Here is a 22,252-nt window from a genome sequence, read left to right as displayed (position 1 = left end):
TCACCCAACCTTAACGTGGAACCATAAGAAATTTCTTAAAAATATATGTATTTTTGTTCTTTCTTATCCTCTTTGCTTTTTTACCCCCAAATCTTGTTGTCCGTCCATGTTGTTATGAATCACCTGCTATGTTAGCACAGGCATCTCTTGTGTTGGCATCAGATTTGCCAGAACATATGCAGGAAAACAGATAGAAGGGCATGCTTCAACGTACCAAGTATAACCGCTTCAGGAATGATTCGGTGACATCGGTTGATGATCTTATTCACAATTTGTCCATGAACAGCAAGGTCTCAGCAGTTGCTACGACTTCAACGGCACCTTCATACCTGGTCTCGCCAGAGGTTCTCCGCAAGGACCAAGAAGATGGACCCAGCACCCTGTGCACTCTCATCCATAAAGTGTCCCACTTGAAACTCTCTAACACAGGCAGCCTTTTGGGTATCAAAAACCTCTCCTCCGCAGTAAAGGAGCTTGCTGTCTCCAAGTTGCAAGGAAGCTCGAGTGCTTCTAGCTCGGCAGCAGGGGCTTCAGACAACACATGTAACCTTGTCTCTGCCACTTCGTGTTCTCAGCAGGACGTGAGCAAGATGAGCATGGGGAAAAAAACACAGTCAGAGGAAATGCACTCGGGAGGTGAAGACTGGAATCAAAGTAGCAGCTTTGTCAATAAACCCTCTCGAGGATGGCTGCACTCAAGTGAGAAGATCCTGGGACCTGGTGTGACGTACATTGTGAAGGTTGGTCTGATTTCTTCCATTCTCTGTTTTTATCAATGAAAAATTCTCCGCTGGTTTCGGTGACAGGCTAGGCAGGCTGAAAGGATCTCTATTTGTATGCTCCTTTTTTTGTGCATAATGCATGGTATGTAAATGCAGAAAGGCAGGGTTGGAAAGCAGTGTTAATTTGTTATATTAGAGCAAACCTGCAAATAGACTATCTGTGAGGTAATGTTTTACAGCTATGTAAAAATATTATTTTTATGCTAAAAGCTGGCTTCCTTACTTTTTGTTGTTTTTTTTTCCTTCTTCTGAATTTAGGTTTTCAGTGTTATCTGGTATACTATATATATCTGGGATACATAGGCTTTCAATATGTCTGGTGCAATCTACAGGAGGAAAGAAAGACTCCTTGGTGTGTGAAGACCTGTTTATCATGCATGACATTTCCGTTTGAAAATATCTTTAAGGACATGTGTGTTTTTAAAGTGAAATTATATTTGAAATCTTACAGCAGTAAAGCACAGAGCGTGATTCTTATCTTGTTCCACAAATAGAAATACTGTTGTGGGTAGAGCAGGAAAATGCAGCTTGTTTTACATAATAGGGATTCAGCCACCTTAAATGTTATTGCTCTTTTCAGTTCATTGGTACTGCATGGCAAGAGCAGCAAATCTTAAGTTTCCAGGGCAATATTTTTGCATGCTTTGAAAGTATTTTGAAATGAACTGTAAAATTCGAGCCTCTGAGAACAGGGTATGTGCAGTAGTCAGGTAAGATTCTGGTTACACCTTCCAGCATAGTGTTCAGTAAGTGTAAAAATAACGTTACCGTCCAGAATTCATTCTTAAGTCACCATGTTTTATTTGCCTAGTGGCTTTTGTATCTTAAGTGTCAGACTGTTTTGTAGCAGGCAACTAATAAGATTTTATTTCCATTTTTGTTCTCATCGTATTTTGGGTCTAAAAGTCGCAGCATGAAGTTTATATCAGGATGCTTTAAACTGAGTGACAGCCTTGTTGCTTAACTCTTACCCATTTCTCTCAAGTCTCCTTATCAGAAACAGAGTGCATATTTAACAGCTGGTGCACTAGGAAGGAAGCAGTTTTCATTTCTTTCTATTAGTGGTGATGGTAGATTTTGCAAGTGATGGTAGCTTGAGTAAGTTGGACAGTTCAAAGTGCTATTTAAAAGGCGCTGTCTTTTTACTAGGTGGAAATTTGCTGGAACTACAAGAGTCAGTGCTACCTTTCAGAACACAACTGCTGCTCTGTAACTGGTTGAGAAGTGGCTTGATAAAAAATGACCCATCGGTGCTAGATACAGTGGTAGCGAGACTGTCATTCTTTTGCCTGGCAATATTCTGGTTAACAGAAGGTCATCTCCCATTCTCCCATCAGATCAGGAAGTTCAACTGTTTTTATCTTCCATTTGGCTTAGGACATTGTAAGCAGGCCAATAATGACTGTGAGAATTCACTGCTGCTGTTTGTGTTACCTGAAGTGATGATTGTGAAGCAGAGCAAACACAGTACTCATCTTCTTGAGTTAATTTTTCACTGGTTGGCCCTCTGTGTGCTAGAGGAAGCCAAAATCTTTGAGTCTGAGTTGAAAAGAGAATTAAAGATAAATACAAGTGGACTTGTATTTAAAGTTAATAATTAATCCCTTAGTGCAGCTGGTGTGAAATATTTGAAAGCATATTTTTATATAGTATGTATGTTAGACTTTTTAAAATGAATCATTAGCATTATACAGCTTACACTTTAGGTTTTTTTTCATGTCCTTGGAATTTATGGAATCTTGCTGTTTATCATTTCTATTAAAAATAGGGTGATATCTTCAACTTACTGCTTTCTGGCATATTGAGTCACAAAACTGTGCTGTAAATGTCAAAACAGAGGTTAAAAAGAAATATCAAAATCAATGGCTAATGTATGAATGAAAATAGACCAGTCCCCATTAGTTCATAATTTGCCCATTCATTAAGTATCTCAGAATTTTCCTCAGCAACTGCAGCATTCACGTAGATTAGAATAGAAGTGCAGTTCCCACATCATTAAACATTGTGAGTTCCAGGGCTTTTATGCATTCAGACCGTCAAATCAATACATAGATAATGTACACTGAAGGGAAACATTCCTTCGATACCTCATGGCTATATTGACTGTCTGGGGGACTCGCACCATATTTAATTAGTACCATATGCCTCACAGATCATTCCATACGCCATTAGTTAAATGAGACAAAAATTAGATTTGTTGTTAACGAGCAAAGCTTTTATCATTTTGTGTGTAAATGTGCACTGGGTTACTATTTTCTCATTAATTCCCATTCAAAACATGCAAATGATTTGTGGGACAGGGTAAACTCTCACTACTGGACAGTTTGGTGTAATTGATATTGGAACATCTTGAGGTAAAAGGAACAAGGTTCTTACATGCAATATATGACAAATGCATAACGTATTTATGACACCCTTTCCATAAGTTTCTTTTTTCCAAATCCACAAAATAAAAATTGCAAAAGGGAAAAGTGACATTTTGCTCACTGATGCTGGTGGTCATTAATTTTTTGCTAGACTTTACTGCTGTCCCCATCTTTAGTTCACATCTTGGCCATTTTTTAAATGGGCAGTGTAACTGTAATGCTTAAAAATGACTGTAGGTTTATGATGTACGGAAACTGTGATCTGATTATCATGATCTGTTGCGACAGAATTATTTTCAGCTGTAAAACTACTAGCACTTTCTGTAGTCTTTATTTTCCCTGTGGATTTCATGGTGTTTTTTTTTTACTGGAAAAAATTCTTCACAAAAACAAAAAATTAGTTGTGTAACAGATTAGACTTTGGCCATGGCCAAATTAGGAGACATGAAACAGGGAGGTACTGATGTTTTATTTGACACTACTGCTGAACAGTTTAACAGATTATGGATTAATGAAAAAAATGAAGTGGTTCGCAGTGATGGAAGTCATTGAAGAGTTCAGTGTTTTCTCCATAGAGGGACAGATTACTATAGAGAGTGATTATAAATGATCACGTTGTCAGAAAAACAAATACATATAATAAAAAAGTGTAAAACTATGTAATGTAACACTAGTTAAATGTTTCAGTGAAATCCATTTGTTTCCGATGATGAATGTCTCCTGATGAGTTTAACTGAGTAATTGCATAGATACCTAGGTTTTGTTACAATTAATTAAGAGTACAATGAACAGTCATGATAGGAGGCAAATATATATCTGCCTTTAGATAACTTGTGGTTGAATTTTCTCGTAAGTGTTGATGAGTTTAAAACCCCGGCTTTCAGCAGTTAAAACTAAGTAAACCTGAAACACTCTAGCATAATTTATAACCTTGTATACAGCATAGTCAAAAAAGATAACCGGCCTTAAAAACAAGACAGTGGCATAGAAAAGACCTGTGTAAATGTAGTATTAAAAACAGGCACAGAGATAGTATCTGAGAAATAAGAGAAAGAACTTCACTTAAAAGAAGCACCCTAAGCCAGGCAAATAATATTTCAGTGAAAAAGCATATTAAATTATTAAGATTGTAGCAAAGTATCTAACAAGTATAATGCCTAACTGCAATTATTTCTTTAACATTTTAATGCTTTTGTGTCTTGCGGGGGGAATAACAGCTTTTTACATCTGATGAGGAAAGCTGACATCTTTTGTGAAGCTGTTTGAATACATCACAAAGTGGAGGCTTCAGTTCTGCAAACATTTCTGCATCACACTGTTTACAGGAATATTCTCATTGAAATAATTGAGACTACTCCTATGCTGAAAGTTAAGTATGGGTTTAAGGATTAACCGAATTATTGTGTTACATGCTTTTATTGCGTCCTTTTATTTTGCACCATGGTATTCCCTTTGGTGGTATGGGCAGGACATGTGATTTTAGCAGATCTCTGCAAGTAGATATTGAATTTGCAAAATGACTTTTCTCTTTAATGGCTAACCCAGACCATGAAACGTAGCCTTAAATGGAGCTAATGTGGTAGAAGCTGCACCATCTGCGGCCTTCCCATCGAAGACCTCAGAGCTCCTTGGAAGCTGCTTCCCTTTTTCCTTCTGTTCTAACCAGAATTGATTTCTTGCTGGTTTGCAGTAGGAGCAAAATACAAAAGCTCTGTGGCTTACTGGTGTCACTCCTTGTCCACCTGTTTGAAAGGTAGCCAAGGTATCCTGTCTAAAAAAGCAAGAGGTTTTCTTACTTCCTTCTTACCTCTTTAAATGAAGTCAGTGTTACAATCTATGCATTTTTTTAAAAATAGTAACATTGCAGCATGATTTTCTAGTTTCTTTTGGTTTTTGGTTGATGCTAAATTTATCTTTGTTCTTTACAGAAAAATTGATACTTTTGGGGGGGGATCAGATTTAAATTCCTAGTTTTATCAGTCAATTTGCAGTAGCATTAATGGTTTATCACTTACAATCTGAAATAGCCTGAGTAAAACCTACTCAGTAGGTTTTTGTGCATGGGATTCAAATAACTAGAAACGCAGTTCCAAAGCATCCTGTTTGTAAGGAGGTTTGCGTGTTTAAGAAGTGGGTTGTATGTTCAGGCATATGGTAATAATAGGACTGAACACTAATTCTTTAGCTCAGATTCTGCTGTCCCCAACCTGAGTGCCCAAACTCTGCGAGCTGGGGCTCAGGGAATCACGAAATTGGCTTATCTCCTTGGATTTTAAAACTACCTACATGCATTTGGTAAGGCAAGAGGGAAGAAGTAAGTAAAAAAGACAGCTTTGCTTCTAGCAATTCATTCCTCCTAGTATGCCATATTCCTTTGCAATCACCTAGTAGCCTTCACATTTGCTTTCACTGTCATTTGGGCTATGAATGAATGATTCTGATGCTCGTTGTTCAGTTCAAAGTCCCTTTTTTGAGCTCCCTCAATCTGAAACACTGTGGGCCTGTTGTACAGCCCACTGATATTAAAAGAGAGTTTCTCACAGAACTTAAATCAGATCCTATGTGCAGAAATCATACAGGAGGATCTTTATTTATAATATTATTCTAATTGTATGAATCAAGGGTTATTATTGTACAGTTGCACACATTTCAGAAAAAGCAATGATTTTAGTGCTGAAGAATCAAATTCTCAACATGAATGTCTGATTTGAAGTACGAGCATTTGCAAAATGCCATGGACGCCTTGACATAATTTCCATACCTAGGGTTATTTTGTAAGTGACACAATTTGGGCACTGTTCATGTTGATTTGAATAGTAAAGCCACAGCTGTATTTTTTTTAAGTAAAAATGATACAGTCCTACTAGTTATTTAAAGTTATAAAATCCCCAGGTAAGTTTAGGAAGTAAAACTGCATTCAGCCTGTTTTCCTTCTTCTTCTTTTTTTTTTTTTTTTTTCCCCATGGAAATTGGATTGTTGGTTTCTTTATCTGCCCTTAAATATTGGTTATAAGAAGAATGCCATGTGCCCAGTGTAAATATCTGCCGCTACGGAGAACATACAAATGGACTAAGATCTTCTGGGAGAACCCAGACCTGCCTTTGCTGCTCCTGCCTGGGTGCTCCTTCGTCCTTTAGCGGCATGACCCACTGAGAACCCTTGTTTCCATTAACACCCCAATTATACTTGTTTTATAGGCTGACTTCATGGCAGAGGGGAAAGCTGAAGCTATGAACGCACAAAGTATCAGTATTAAATATTCTTGGTGTTTGAAATGGGACAAATGCAGGTGTGCCCTGGGACAGTGTCACAGAGAACTGGTGATGGGAGCAATGGTGGGACCCACTGCAACCACATTTCAGTCATCGCACATTTTTAGAGAGAGACTGAGGGAAAATTTAATAAGGGTAATCTAGAGTGTTCGTCTAATAAGACTGATAAGATGGTAGTTATTCCCTTAGATTTTTCAAATAAGTTTTTCATAGGGTTAAAAACAATTTCAGTCTCAAAAGGCTGGCTCTGAAAATTCAAGTTGTGACTGAAAGTTTAAAAAGACTGAAAAAAACCCTTTGAAATTATCCAAGAATGGTAAGCAAAAAGATGGAGATAAAAATAAATCAAAGATGATGCAGGGAGATGCAAAGAAAATATTGTGAGATAAACAGAAAAAACGAACTAGGCCTTATTTCTGTAGAACCAGCACATTATGTTTGTTGATAGAAAGATTTTTGTTTTGTCTTTTTTGTTATCTCAGAGCAGTTCCTGATATTGGATGCATAAATTAACCAAATACCAGAAATAATAAGGACAAGACTGAAAGAGAGAGGAAAATCCTATCTTGGGGACTGCTCAGCACCGTTGGCTTCCTGTAGATACACAGTTACACTAACATGCCTTTATTCCCATTTTTGGCTTTTATTAGCGTGAAAATTATGCAAAGGAGTGCGTGTCCTATTGGAAACCAGCATCTTCACTAGCATTTGGCACTGTGTAGCTCTGACAAAGTAATTATCAGAAACAAAGCTGTCTCTTTTCTTATAGACAAGCGTCTTTAATTAGCCACAGGAAATTTTAAAGGTACCGTCCACCCTTTACTTCCCTAGAGGTGAAAATGTTTCAGAAATGCCCGACTCACCACTGAAGGCAGGTGCCACATTTTATCACCACTTGTTGAGTGCCGATGATACAGTTTTATCCATTTTTAGTTACTTTTTTCTATAGTCTAGGCAGGAATGGAGAGAAGAGGCCAAGCAGATAAACTATGGAGAGTCTCCATCTGAATAGAAATAGTTAAGTGTGAAGCTGCACTACAGACATTACAATAAGCTGTTGAAAACATTAGCCAAGTATTTTGAATCCACCCAAAGCCTTTTCTGGGGCCAGAAACTATGAAGGCACTCCCCGGTATGGTCCTATTCCTAGATGACTGCTATCCTAACTGCTTCAGGAATGCTAAAAATCATCAGTATTGATGATTTTTGACCAAAGACCTGGTATGAAATCAAACTGCACTACCAGTTGTGTTGAACCTGTCTCTCTTACAGCACTTCAGCAGTGTTAAGAAGACAATGAAGTCTGGCTCACTTTGCTGTAGGAGTAATAATAATAATAATAATAATAATAATAATAATGATAATACCTAGCTTATATGGAATGCTTATTGTTAATAGATCTTAGTGCTCTACAAAGTACTGAAGTTTGTTTACAAGCTTTAATACAAAGTACTCTATAATGCAAAGTGTCAGTCTTTTGATTTTACTGAAGAGGAAGTAAAGACTTAGAGGGTTTAAGTGATTTGCTCGAGGTTATGCAGGAAGTTATTGCCAGAGACTTGCACGACATCTAAGAGAGGCTTAGTGCAGTGCTCTTCCACCAGACCATACTGCTCTTTAAAGCTGCTAGAGCAAAGGTCTGCTACTGTGAATGGGACTCCAGCCAAGCACGTTCTCCCTTCACTGAGGGCCTAAATTAGTTCACGAAATCTGAATGCTGGTACTTATGGTGAGAAAAAAAAAATTGATTTCCAGGCTCCCAGGTCTCCAATTGAGTAGGCAGACTTGGCAAATCGGAAAATATCTTTTTAATTTGCAAACTGAGGATATTTATAGCAGAAATTGTAGCAGAAATTTTGGAGAGACAAAAAACCAACTTTGCCCAGCTAAGCAGACCTTTACTTTGAATTACAGTCTTCTGTGATGTACTTGTAGCAGTTGTCAGAGGATCACCCAACACAAGGCGCATGCCACAGCAGGTAGAGAGAATGGAAAATTCCCTATTAAATACATACCTGAAAAGTGTTTCATAAAATGCAATAAGTTTTTCACAAGCTCAAAGTTAATATCAGGTATGGATGCTTTGCTGGATCAGAGTCATGGAGAATATCTTGAATACAAGATGTGAGATACAAGATAAGTATTGTCTGTGTTAGAGATTTAGTCTCTAGGTTAGGTTGTGGTTAGCAATATTTATGAATGTATTTTTTAGATCAGTGTTGTGAATAGCAATTCAGGTTGCTTAATGCTAGGCACAGACGCTAGCCTCTAGTAAGTTAAGTGAGAGATGTCTCAAGAACTAGAATTGATGCTAACCCTGTAGGGTTTGGTGGGGCAGACTTTTCAAGTTAAAACAAGGTTGAGACAACTTACAACACTGTGTATTTGTATAGAATAGATTACCCCACGATTTCACACTGTTCAATAATCATTCTTTTATTAAGGCAATAGTTACACTGGATAAATGGCCTGCACATGAAGCAGGTGCACACTGGAAGAGAAAACTTAAAACACTGACTGTTGAAGATCTATCTTTCTGCCATTTTGGACCTTTTGTAAATTAATTTTATAGTCAAAAAATAAGCAGAGAGCACTAAGTGAATAGAAACATCAACTGAACCCCTTCTTGCCATATATTTACTTTGTCAGGGAGCAAGAGCAGGGGGACGGCTGCATGAGGGGTCACAAGCTGAGTGGGAGCTGAGGGTGCCCGTCCCGAGCTGACATGGGGCAGGTGGGGGTCCCAGGAGAGGTGGTCAGGGCCATTGGGACCTGCTGGGACCCCCATTGCCTTGGGGGCTGTTTTCTAGGTGTCTTCATGGCCTCTGTGCTGCAAGGACACCTTCTAGAGATTTTTCATGCTTTAAATCGATCCCATGATGTCTCTTGCTAACCTTACTTCTTCTGTCTTCCACTTCGCAGGTGATATTTTGGACTCTTTTACTGCGAAGACAGATAGCTGGTACTTAAGCATAAGAAAGAGAAAGCCTCTTTTCTTTACTGGGTTGATAAATACTCAGGAAAAAGATGTATTCTAATTGCTGGACTCTTGCGATGAGGAATAGAGGTACATGTAGCACTGACACCAAGAAAAGGACTCCCTCTCCCCCTCCCCGGATTTTTCAGATTTTCAATGGTAACACTGATAGTGTCTTTCCTAAATCATACCCTCAAATGTATAAGTTTGAAAGCATATTGGTATAGCATTTCAGGTACTTAGCATAGGTTTATATTCAGCTTAGTGGAAAAGCACCTGTTAGACCTTCTGTCTCCTGGTTCTGTGCTTTAGTAATACCCATCATCAAGCAGTTCTGTTTGATGTCTAAGGTAGCATAAATAATAAAATAAATAATTCTAGCTACGGTGTCCATATTTATGGTTTTGAATATCTAATTATGATTTTCCACTATTGAAGCAAAATGTTTTGGCTGCGGAAGCCTTTGCATGTTTGTGTTCAAGGAATTCTGATGCAGAACATAAGCTGCTAGAACTAATCTGCATGGTGCTTTAAAAGGCAATGTATCTTCTGGGATATTCTAGGTAGCAAACAAAGTAGTCTGGAAAGTGTTCTCTGAATTAAAGTATGCACCAGTGAAGATGAAGCAATTCATTTATGATACAGCAATGCATACTGTAAGTAACTATTCACCTTCATTAATATCACACTGTAATAATGGCATTCACCCTGCATTATATACCTTGAAAATTACACCTAAAAAGTATTGAACTAAAGTTTTTGCAAATGGAGTCTGTTTTTTGCTAAAACATTTGCACGTACAAAGATTGAGGCATAAAGCAAAATGTGTTTGCATGTATAATAATAGGATAAATGGTTGTCCAATATGTGCACTTCTGATTCTAGCATTTCTGAGTTTTTGCACGCAAACACGTGCCTGTGTAAAATAAGAACATAAGAAATATTGTAGGTGAAAAGCTACTGATATTTTTTGTGGAATCTTGTGAAAGCTCAATGTATTAAGCATCTGTACTGTGTGAATATTTTTGAGCTTGGTGTTGGCAATCTTAATTCATGCACACAAGACTAAGAAATGAGAACTAGGTCCTTATTTTAAACATGTGATGTTTTCAGCTCCATTTGTGATGGAGATTAGAAAATTGTCAGAAGCAAAATTTGCTTCCCAGTAGTATCTTTTCCCATCCTAGCAAGAAATGAGACCTAAGAGTTGACTTAAAGAAATTGCTTTTCAGGATAAGATAAAATATATTTGTCTCCCCCTGGCTGAATCATTGGCCTTTTTTTAAAGGGATTCTGAATGATTACCATATGAGTTGATTGTGAGATTTTACTAGAATGTTTTCGTAGGGGACAAATGTAAAACCACTAGTATCACTATTAATATCCAAGAGATTGAGAACTGTAGACATATCCCGCTTGGTATGAACTTCTTTTCTTCATGATGTTTATGGGAGAGGCTTTTTTCTTTTCTTGTTGATAAGATGACCCCTATTCTTGTGCTGCGTGAAGATCTCCACAACTACTCTTGTCTATAACTCCAATACAGGAAAATGTAGGGCAGGCCTTAAATTCTAGTTTCTTCCAGCAAGATCAGGTGAAAATACGTTCTAGCAATAGAGGGGAAGAAAAGGAAAAAGCAATTTCCAGCTTTGTAAGCTTTGTAAGCTTTGTAAGCTTTGTTTTTGTTGGCAAATCTTGATATCTTCTTATATATAAACATGCGTGTCAGTTTATTAATAGAGATACATGGCTGTCCACCAAAACATTAAAATAGTTATACTGCATTTCAGAAATGAGAAAAAAAAATCTTTCTGTTACCCTTTTATGATTCTTGATAAGCGTTCTCAAGAGCAGTGGCACTATGTGTTTGTATATGCATGAAGTCAATATATAGCACTTCCAGGTCTGTGTATATATACATGTATGAAAAAAAGATTTGTTTTATGTTAAGGTAGATTGATTCTTCTTTCTCATTTAAACAACTTGATGTAAGAAAAATTCATAAAATAGAACAAAATAGCTGCCTTTCTTTGTGTAGAAGCCAATTTTTTTCACTAGCAACAGGTTAGACAAAAGTAAACTTACTTAGCTGAAAAAGTTTCCCAGTCTTTCAGTATTAATTAGTCAATGCCAGACAGTTTGCTTTTCAGTTGATGCCAGAATCCTTCTGGAAGTCAGTCTCCCTTTAGTTATGGTTGAAAAAATCTATATGAAAATCTTTAGGAAATTCACTGTGAAACGATTTAAATGATTAAAAGCCAGGCATCTAGCAGTCTGCAGTGACTCACAGTCATTCAGTGAAAATTTTAAAACGTGACCTGTCTTTTTACTATTTTATACTCTGGATGCTAAACAAACACCGTTACTGTTTGGTGCAGTGAATCAAAATATATCAAGGCACTGATATACAGAGAAAGTCTTATTTCCCTGCAGTTTCTTATGAAAACGTTGTATAACTCTACTGTGATAATTAAATCAAGAGTTTATGAAGCTTACCTCCTTTTCCAAGGGACTTTAATGGCATAACTTTAGCAGCATTCCCGTTACTGGAAATCCAAGCATTCAGTTCAAAGAACAGAATAGAGAAGAAATACATTGTAAACTTCACACTTTGCCAAAATAGTATTGTATTATGCTAAAATAATATTTCAATTAACCAATAGAAGTATGTAAGTATATAGAAGTGATTTCTGGGAGATTTTGAGCTCATACCGAAAATGCATGTATTTATTTTCTTAATACATGCCTCCTACATCCCTTTATTATTACAGTTGTGCAAAACAGCCTTGCATTCAAATAGGATATGACAGCTCATTGAAAAAATAGGCTAACAATCGCTGGTTAAGAATCATTAAAGTCTGCATATATAGGGGACATTTTATAAGTATTTTTATACTACAGAAGCCAGTTATTGTACAAGACAAAATGGGAAAGAGCTACTTTTTGGTCAAAACTGGAAGTACCCTTGGGAATATTGTGTTTTCCTCTCACCCATTACTGAAGAAGTAAGCTACCTATTTTTAAGAGAAATGCAAACCTATTGACAATCATATCTATCATCATTTCTACTACTTTAGAAGGTCTCTTAGTTTACTTGTCTTATGGAGCAATTTGTGATGATAAATTTGCAGCCAAAGGGTCAAGGCTTATTGGTAGCTGAACCCTAAAGAAGACATGTTTTTAGATTTTCCATCCCATTTCCATTCGATCAATCCTTGCTTAGAGTTTTCTGTCTGGATTAGACCGCACATTCTTTAATGAGAAAAAACCGTTTGGGGGAAATATTGATTCACTATAAAGCTTTATACATGATTACTTACAGATATAAAAATTACCAACTGTAAAAGTATGAAAGCACAGAAGAGCGCCTGTTTTTCACAGTAGTATATGTTTATGACACATTTTTAGTGTTAGATTCTGACAACATCTAAATATAGGGCTTTCTCCTTATTCACAATAAGGGTGCCAATGTTTCTTTCATGCAGCATTACTGAGTCCTAGAGCAGGTGTGCTGCGGTACAGATACCATGGGAAGCGTGGCAGCAATGCAGAACGTTTCCCCCCACGTACACTGTTGGAGCGCAGTCATCAGACTTCCTCAGAGGACTCCTTCTTCAAAGAGTCTGGAAGATGTGTGTTGCCCCGTGGGAATGAAGAACCCAGGGATGTGGCATGGCTCGGGGAATACATTACACTCCCTTAAGGAGGGTGGGGATGGGGCCCCTCTCTTGGCTACATCAGCCTGCCGGTCCTCTGAGTTGATGCAGTCACTGTATTGCAGAAGATAATTGTGAGGATTAGTCTGGATTTTCTGAAAGTGTATGTGTGTAATGAGAGAGCTCTGAAAAATGTGCATGTTTCTTTATGTAGCCGTGGGTGCATGTTTTACACGGAAGATTAATGATTTTCAAGGAACTGGCTACAGGAATGTTTTATGTTACTTTAGAGTGTACCTGTATAGGATAACACTCCTGTTAGGGAAGACTTCAGTATCATGTTACTTGATAGCTAAATGGAGCAGTCAAAAGCAAATATGTATATCCTAAACTACCAGAGAAACTGAAATCTCTAACAGCTGACTTAAAGCTCTGTGACTACTGTTCATAGAAATTTACTTCCCTCTGAATATCCAGTCTTCCTTCTGCCCACAGCTTTTTCTAATATTATAACTCACCCTACATTAGAAATGTCACAGAATTAGTCTTCTGTTCCATCCTTCTGCTTAAATACCTAGGTACGCTGACGCAAATCTGAACGGCTGTTCAACTGTTAGGCCTTCCTCCCACGGTGCTGCTATATGCCCAGTGGGTGCTGGCTAGTATTTGCCAAAGGCAGACTCTTTTTCCTGATGAGCGCTTTGGGTTACCAGCAGCACCTGCAGCGAAAGGGTGTCCTTGCAGACTTGCGTGGTGGCAGAACTTGGGTGGGATGTTTGCCACAGCAATAGCAGGACAACATACACCGATTTTTTGCTTACCAGGAAAAGGTTTGCCTGGGCTTTGGCAAACACTCTCAAGTCATTCTTAATGCTTGACAGGCATTAAGGTAAAAAAAGAAAAAAAGTTTTTGACAAATACTAAGAAAACATTGCATTTATTTGGAAATATGGAGAAATGCCTCACTATACAGCTATCTTTTGTTCTGATTTGGCCTCAGAATGGTTCCTATGTTCCTCTGCAGTAGCTGACTCTTGAGTGCAGAAAGCTTTGCTGAGTTCCCACAGAGATCTAGGTTCCGGTCCTGTAGCCAAGCCCCACTCTTTGGTCAATGACTTGCATCAAAGTGTCCCTTTATATATACTCTTTTTCAGTGTAAATACAGTAACTCTGCTTAAAAGTCCTCATAACTGGTCATGACATCAACTCACATCTTAACTCTTGTCTCCTGTGCTGATGGAATGCATATGACACAGCTTCAGTCTTTGTTATGCAGAGATGTCTTCAGGATGTCCCTCCTTCTAAACCAATTTTTTTATTCAGTGATGTGAATTCAAAACAGAGGCAGCCTCAATATTTAGCCTGACCATTTACCATTTTTACCAATGAACCATTTACCTGTTTTGAAAGGATTTAAAGGTCTTTCTGCTGACTGGCAAGAGCACTTATGCTTTTTAAGATGCTGTATAAGCACATTATATCATTCATGTGGAAAACAATACAATACAAACATATGAGAACCATAAATACAGGTCAGTATTAGCCCTCATTAAAGACTAAGCATATTAGCAAGAGTGAAATTAGAGGTAACTGTGCTTAGACGATAGCCCCTGAAAGAGCCTGCTAGGTTCCAGGATAATGAGAAATGCATCCTCAGAGTTATTTAGCACACTCTCTTTCCTTCTTTCCTTCTTTCCTTCTTTCCTTCTTTCCTTCTTTCCTTCTTTCCTTCTTTCCTTCTTTCCTTCTTTCCTTCTTTCCTTCTTTCCTTCTTTCCTTCTTTCCTTCTTTCCTTCTTTCCTTCTTTCCTTCTTTCCTTCTCTTCTTCTTTCCTTCTTTCCCTCCTTCCCTCTTTCTGTTTTTCATTCCTAATTGGAGACCAGGTGGTTTGGGATTCACAAATATTGTAGGTGAAGAAAAAGTCTGGTTTCCTATGCATGGGCCATTCACTGTGCACAGGATGTGGAGCCACTGCTCCCTATTAGAAAGAGGATTCCCACAGTTATCCAGGCACAGAGCCGTGCCTCCAGGCCTTCTGTGCCTCCCACACGGATCAGATGAGCTAGCCTGATGCAGGGGTGTGAACACTGTGTAAAATTCAAAAAGCAAAGTAGCAAAACTACTAGTGTGAATGCATTATGTCCTCCTTATAAAGACTGCCTCAGTAAGGATAGCAGAGTTGTCTGCAAAAATGTCAAGCAAATGTCTGCAAAATGTCACCTTTCTTCCTGAAGATGTGGAAGGAAAAGTCCTCCTGACACATGCCAATATCTTTACAGCATTCTTTTGAAGTAAGAGGATATCCTATTTCTATGGTAAAGTATTTTGCTATGGATAACAGCAAGGACAAATCTTTAAGTATTCCAGATTTTAGGTAGAACTCTGTATCCCGTTTGCCTTTAAAACAGCAAAGACTGTATTGCTACTGTATTTTTTCACACAGATGTTGTAAGTCGCTTCTTACTGCCTCTGTTAATGGATGGATACTGTGAAGGGACTGTCAGCACCCAGTCGGAGGGTTATGTTATAATTTAGCAAGGACTGTATATTGATTTCCTCACTTTTTGACTTTTCATAAAACTTTACTGCTTTAATGAATTATAATGCTGCTAAGATTCCAATGTCTTCATGAAATTATTAGATCTACTGCTAAAGGGTGCTATGTAGTCTATTAAATATGTTTAACTAAGCTATGATCTCCTTATGAAGTGAATGAGCAAATGTGTATTGTGATAAGCTAGCTTCTCCTTTTGTGATCTTTTCCTGCTGATTAGCTAATTAATGTGTAGTGCATGTCTCAGTCGAATTACGTTTTCAAGGTAATAAATGTTCAGTTAAAGCAAGATTAAATAAATTACCAAGTACTGTGGCTTTTTTATTATTTAATTTTACTATTGTATTTTTACTTTATTTTATTATAAGGGTGTACATTCTGATTTCAGTTCCTTTGGTTTTTTTTCACTGCAGTGGTTTAAAAAGTGGGCTTTGAAAATTCAGTTTTGAAAATTTCAAGAATTGTGGAACATCTATTAGTGCTCTTTTCACAAGCCCCTTGCCCTTTAGCTGTTAATGGTGACACTTGAGATTGGAATGAACTATCATTTTGATGCATAAATAAATGCATGTTGCAACAGAAGCAGGTTAATCAGAATATGAAATAAAAGCTCTTATTTTGAAATAAGTCCTCACCTGGAATTAACTAGCAATAGTCAGTTCATACTATCTGGCAATTTACTTTCATGATGTACTTTCATTTTGGACAAGCTCTTTTGCCAACAAGAGTAAAATGCAGCACAAAAAAATGAATCATGAAAATGTAGAGATATGACTCTAAATACACATGAGGAACAGATGTGGCAAGTGAGAAGATGCTCGCTTTTGCATACTTTGCGAATAAAAGCACAGTTTAAGCCTGAGGGTTAAGAACTTACATTGCATTGACTGACTTATTACAGCTTACAATATACTTCAGAGCTTTCTGTCTTCAAAAATTAGATCTATATATACCACCCAGAATCCCAGGACGCTGAAGCTATTTTTGAGCCCCCAAGCTATTATCAGCAGTTGTGCAATGCTAGAGAAGACTCCAGATGCATCAGTATTTGTACGCACTGGCTAATTTATGGCAAGCTATGCCAAGTGCATGTCTGTTTACTGATATAGCCATGCTCTCTCTTACCTAATTTGCACAAGGCTCTGTGTATTTAAGTACAATCTGCAATATTTTGAGCCACCCAGCTTTAATGACAGTCATTGAGTTACACGGATTAAAAATGGTCTATCCTAATTTACTAGGAATAGCCATATTGTTTTGGTGATTTAATGATATTCTAGTAGTTCAGATTCAGAGGTTAGGAGTCTTTACTTAGTCTGAGAGTGAGTGATGGGTAGTTACTAGCACTGCCCATGTTCTGGGCATATACCCATCTGCTCTTAAATATACTAGATATATTAGATATAGTCTGCCCCTGCTATTTGTCACTCCCAGGTTGGACTACTGCAGTGCTGTATGTGGCTACATCTTGCTACATTTTTATAAAAATTTTTGTTGCTGCTGCCAGCTTCTGACTCAAATTGTGGAAGATTTCTTCCAGGAACTTGGTGTTCTGAGTGAGCTTGTTATGAAACACTGAACAAGGTTGTTCGTGTTTGCGGAGCAAAAGGCAACTCTCACAGCACCTACCCTCATTTGCCTTTTCTCTTCCCTTCAAGCACATGAACGCACCCAACGCTCATTTGTTGAACTGCCTGTTTCGAATAAATGTCGAGAAAACTCAGTACCCTTTCTTACACGGGGTACAATAAAAAATTTGCTTGTCAAACAAGAATTTTCCGACTGAATCGCAGAGAAGACAGAGATACCTTAGGGAATACGGAAGAAGTCCTCATCTATGGGACAAACTGTAGATACCTGAGATATATGGCCTTCTCTTATTTTTCCCAGAGAAATTATAACTAGTAAAGAGGTTGGAAACTCATGCAGTAAGATGTGTTTGATTCTAGGAGTACGTGACACTGTGCTTTTATATTTACATCAGCTCCCTACAAGGTGCTGCTTGCAATGCAAAGTATTAGTCACGAGTCCAAAACCTCTAAATGGGAAGGGATTCATTCATCTGAAGGACTGTTCCTCAGGACATAATACCATTCAGTGAAGGTAACACAAGCTGGAATCTCATTCAAACATAAGAAAGTAGGCAGAAGGCAGAGCATTATCTAGGAGCGTTTGGAACCAATGTAGTCCCAAATTATCCTACTTCAGGGTGGGCTGCATCTTGGCATATTTGCTTCCTGAGCAATGAGAGGGAGGATGCTAGTGGGAGCTCATAAATATCACAGTGCACCGTAGCTGATTGGTTAGCATATACATTAAGTGTTTGGAGGAAGAGGAGCTGTTTTAGAAGTAGTCTGTTTATAACTATATTTTAAATGTTTCATGGAATGCCTAAAGCAAAAGATAGCATTTCTTTTTAATCAGTATATTTATTTGCTGAATAAATGAATAATTTATTTACTTGCTATCTTGGTTGTATGTCTTCTTTCTGTGGATCCTTGTCAGGATGTACTTCAAATGGATATTTTTAGAGATCAATGTTGGTCTTGGGGAATAATTGAAGCATAGCAGTAGGTGAGTTATATGTCCCTGTAGTTGGCCTTTGGACCTTTTGAATGTCAGTATTTATAGTAATTTTGTTATTTGAAAACATGCCGTGGTGGTTAAGTGTTCACATCTTTTATCCCAAAAAATCAGTTGCCATCTTTGCCTTGATCAGTCAGGAATACTGCAGCCTTACTATGTTGTGTTCAGCTGTCTCCATGCTATACATAAAACAAGTACAGGATAATTTTTCCATCTGACCTTCCTTCAGTCTGGTTTTGTCTCTACTTTTGTTAATGCAGATTAGGTAGTATGACTCAAAGGAGTCTAAATGCACGCCTTCTGAGTTTGTTTATGGGTATTTGTCTAATTATTTGTGTGTTTATTTCAACAGTGCTTTGTGTGCACATGTGTTTGTGTATTTATTTGCACGCCTGCATGTACTTGTCAAATTACCTTTCAGAGTTTGCTTCTAAAATGTTGGACCAGATTCTCAAAATTGTTTGATTATTTAGCTTTAAAAGACTTGTGGCAAATATAGAAAAGCGAAGGAACAAGTGCAACCCAAAAGTGTTTGAGTATTGAGTGGTCTAAGTGAACAGGTTGAAGAAGTAATCAAAACCAAATATTTCCGTAACAAACTATCAACAGGATACCTTGGAATAGTTACACCAATTTGCAGCATAATTAATTATGAAAATGTCTGAAATGAAATAAATATTTGAGAAAATTTATCTATTAAAAGATCATTGAACTAAAACAAGGTGACACAAAGGGTATAGGAAACATCTTTCATTGCTGCATATTGGCATAACTTCACTGAGTTCAGCTGTTTGCTTCAACTGATGTTTAATGAACTTCAAGAAAATCAGATCACCTCCTCAGATACTTAAAAATAGAGATAATGGCTTAACTTCCTGCATCAGAGCATGAAAATGTTGTTCCGGATGCTTTAAGTACTCAGAATAAGTATATGTAAGAAAGGAATCTACTTGTATTAAGATACAAGGGGTTACCAAATACATAGTTTGCACTGATAGGAGAGCGATGATAATCTAAAGAGCTTGAGGGTATGACCCTTAGTTCCTTGTGCCATGATCTCTACATACAAAAAGTTTTCCGTGAGGATTTTGGAAACTTTCAAAAAAACAGAAGATAAGATGCAAGGGAATTCTAAAAATCCGGGAAATGGATCTAAACCTTCCCAGAAACTGTAGGCTATCACAATCCAAATTTGAGTAATTTAATAGGAGTCACTCAGTATTCTGGTTTATTTTATTCAGTGTTCTAATGACTTCATGATATTTGATAGGAATAAATTAAATAATAATGTACATGTGAAAACAAGCAAGAAACTCCCTCAACTTGTAAACAGCCTGTGAGAGATAGGTTTCTTTAGAAAAAGCATCGCTGAAATTCTAGATAGCACAGCTAGCAATGTGATAATTCCCTAATCAAAAGATTGTGAAACAATACCAAAAAAAACTTCCGGGTAGATACAAAATACTGGCCTCACTTGATTTTTTACACCAGTTTCATACCCAGATAGATTGCATTATGCTGCAAATAGATACTACACTGATCTAAAAGCACGATACTGGAATAGCATTATCAGGCCCATTATCTGAAGACTCATCCCTATTTCACCTGACTTCCAGAAGTCAGGTGAGTAGCTGAGTATTTAATATGCATGCAAAGCTACCATCGTGGGCTATGCCAATCATGAGTTGGTTTAAACAAAGGATAAATTATAGTACTAGCTGCTACACAAATATCTGAAGAGATCTGTAGCTGCATGTAGACTTTTTCACATGCAAACCATGTCTGCTTTTGGAAGCTAGTCCATAAGATGCACCTGAGTTTTTCTTAAACCTCTGATAGACATTGTTATGTCTTAACATATTTTCCCTCTTTTTCACTGGGATGTAGGACAGAAAGAGACTTTCTGAGTCAGTAAATCTAGTCTTTTCCTAATATTGGCCAACCTGTTATGTCATTCCTCTCTTGAATGACTCTGTTGAAGCCATCTCCCAGCTTGTGTTATTAACATATTTTATTAACATCTTCCCATATCTATATACCAGTGTCATTAATGAAGATATTAAATCACATCAATCCCTGAGCTGATCTTTAAGGAATATTTTTGGATTCCTGGTGGTCTTTTCAGCTTTCCCTGCCATAATTTACCTTTCTTGCACTAAGCCTTATCTCTCCCTCTTAAATAATACTTTTCCACTAATTAGTGCTAGATGGATTTGCTTTACCACACTTCCTTTTACATTGATTTTATTTTTACTTTGAATAGCTTTATATCTAAAATGGATCAGTTAAGATAGGTGAAAACTAACAAGCACATCAACCCATTATGAACTAGGTATATTACAATGATTAGATTAGACATAAAAAGATATGTTGAAGCAAACTTGAGACTTAAATGAAGTAAAATGTTTATGAAGCAAATCTGTGACATACAAGAACATAAGAATAGAAATTTGGCTGATACTTAGGTTAAATCAGATGTAAAAATAAGGACTGTACAATGCCTTTTAATGATTAGTTGCATTTTCTCCTAGAACTCCACAATAATTATAATAATTTTTATAACTGTTTCTTTTTCCCTACAGTACTTGGGGTGTATAGAAGTCTTACGCTCAATGAGATCTCTTGACTTCAATACTAGAACACAGATTACAAGGTAAGACTTTGTACAAATACCTTTTAAAGTAATTTCTGAACTGTGTCCCCAAAGAGAAGAAACCAGGAAAATGGCAAAACATATAGTAAATAGTTTTCAGATAGCTTAAGTCCACTTTTTTATTTTGCTTTTACAGATAAATCTTTCACCTGATATTAATATAGCTCCAAAAGAGCTTAAAGGATATTTTCTTCCTGGTCTTTTGGTGTGCCAGGCCCCTCTTGAAAATTATTGCAGGTTTGTTGAATGGTGCTGCCCAAGAAGGCACTTATCTGGACACTGCTTTAGCGACATTTAAGCCAATGAGAATTAGAATATGTCTAAAATTTACAGTGTACTTGTCAAAATTAGGCTAGAGAGCTGATCTGGAGCCTCGTATTTTTAGGTATTTGTAGCAGTTTCTTATGAAAAGATGTAAGATTACAAATTAGCCATAGAAAAAAATTTAAATGAAAATATACTAGCAGAAAGATATCACAAATGGAAATATGTTGGCTTTTCCTGACTCTTCATAATGAACGATTAATTTCTATTAGGTCCTCATTGCAATTCTTTTTTTAAACGTATCACTGTACTGTTCTAAAAGGAGTACATAAATATTGGGTTATCTTAAGAAGTATCCATTAATCATTTTACTTCTAAAAGATATTTTCTGAGAATTACAGCAAATAGTGTTTTGCAGGCATTTTCACTTGACAGGCTGAGCTCATTGGTTTTAGAGGACTAGGGTGTTGACATCTTCTAACAACTGGAGACCACAGTTTCAAATTATCATAGTCAAATTCTGACAGCAAAGTAATAAAACAATGCCTTTCGAAGGAACAAATATAAAGCGATATGAGTGTATATAACACTTATCTTCTGAATTTAAGAAGCAGTGAACTTCACCTCTTGAGGCGTCTTCTGGTTGCTGGTGGTCTATCATGAACCATTGCAATATCATAGACAGCTGATTATTTCTGTTATTAAATAAGAATAATTGTTGCTAGGTTGAGATGCCATTCTTACGCTCTGTGTGCAGAATTGTTGTATATGAGTACCTTTGCATTGACTTTGAGTTATGTTTGCCACATCAGCTTTGAGTTGGACCCTGTGAGTCCTCACAAAATGTTAATTATTATTTTGTCAAGGTGCTGTGTTCATGAGGGGCATGAAAGTACAGGGACAGATAAATGAAAGGATTTTGGATTTTCCTTTCAGACAATCTAGACTATGGAGGTATTTGAAAAATTTCCTAGTGTGCTATTTTGAACTCACAGTGTACATTTCTGTGGTATTTGCAAAAGTGACCTTTTAAGATGAGTTCATGTCTAGGCAGACTTGTAGTTCCAATGCAGGTGGCTCATCTGTTTTTAACATGTGGAAGTTAAATGATGCTGACTTATAAAACAACTGTGATAGTTAC

General features: G+C 37.2%; 1 protein-coding gene across 1 annotated transcript in view; it reads left to right on the top strand.

Annotated features, from left to right (window-relative positions):
- The first annotated feature begins 200 nt into the window (after nt 1-200).
- SHC3 (SHC adaptor protein 3) overlaps nt 201-22,252 on the top strand; it is a 60,981-nt gene continuing 38,929 nt past the window's right edge. The window contains exons 1-2 of the mRNA XM_067316638.1: nt 201-740; nt 20,777-20,847. Coding sequence (XP_067172739.1) covers nt 201-740; nt 20,777-20,847 — 611 coding nt within the window. The remainder of the gene's footprint in view (nt 741-20,776; nt 20,848-22,252) is intronic.

This window comes from Apteryx mantelli, chromosome Z, assembly GCF_036417845.1.
Source record: "Apteryx mantelli isolate bAptMan1 chromosome Z, bAptMan1.hap1, whole genome shotgun sequence".
Classification (NCBI taxonomy): Eukaryota; Metazoa; Chordata; class Aves; order Apterygiformes; family Apterygidae; genus Apteryx; species Apteryx mantelli.
The sequence above is the reverse complement of the archived record's forward strand: the minus strand, read 5'-3'. Positions and strand labels throughout refer to the sequence as shown.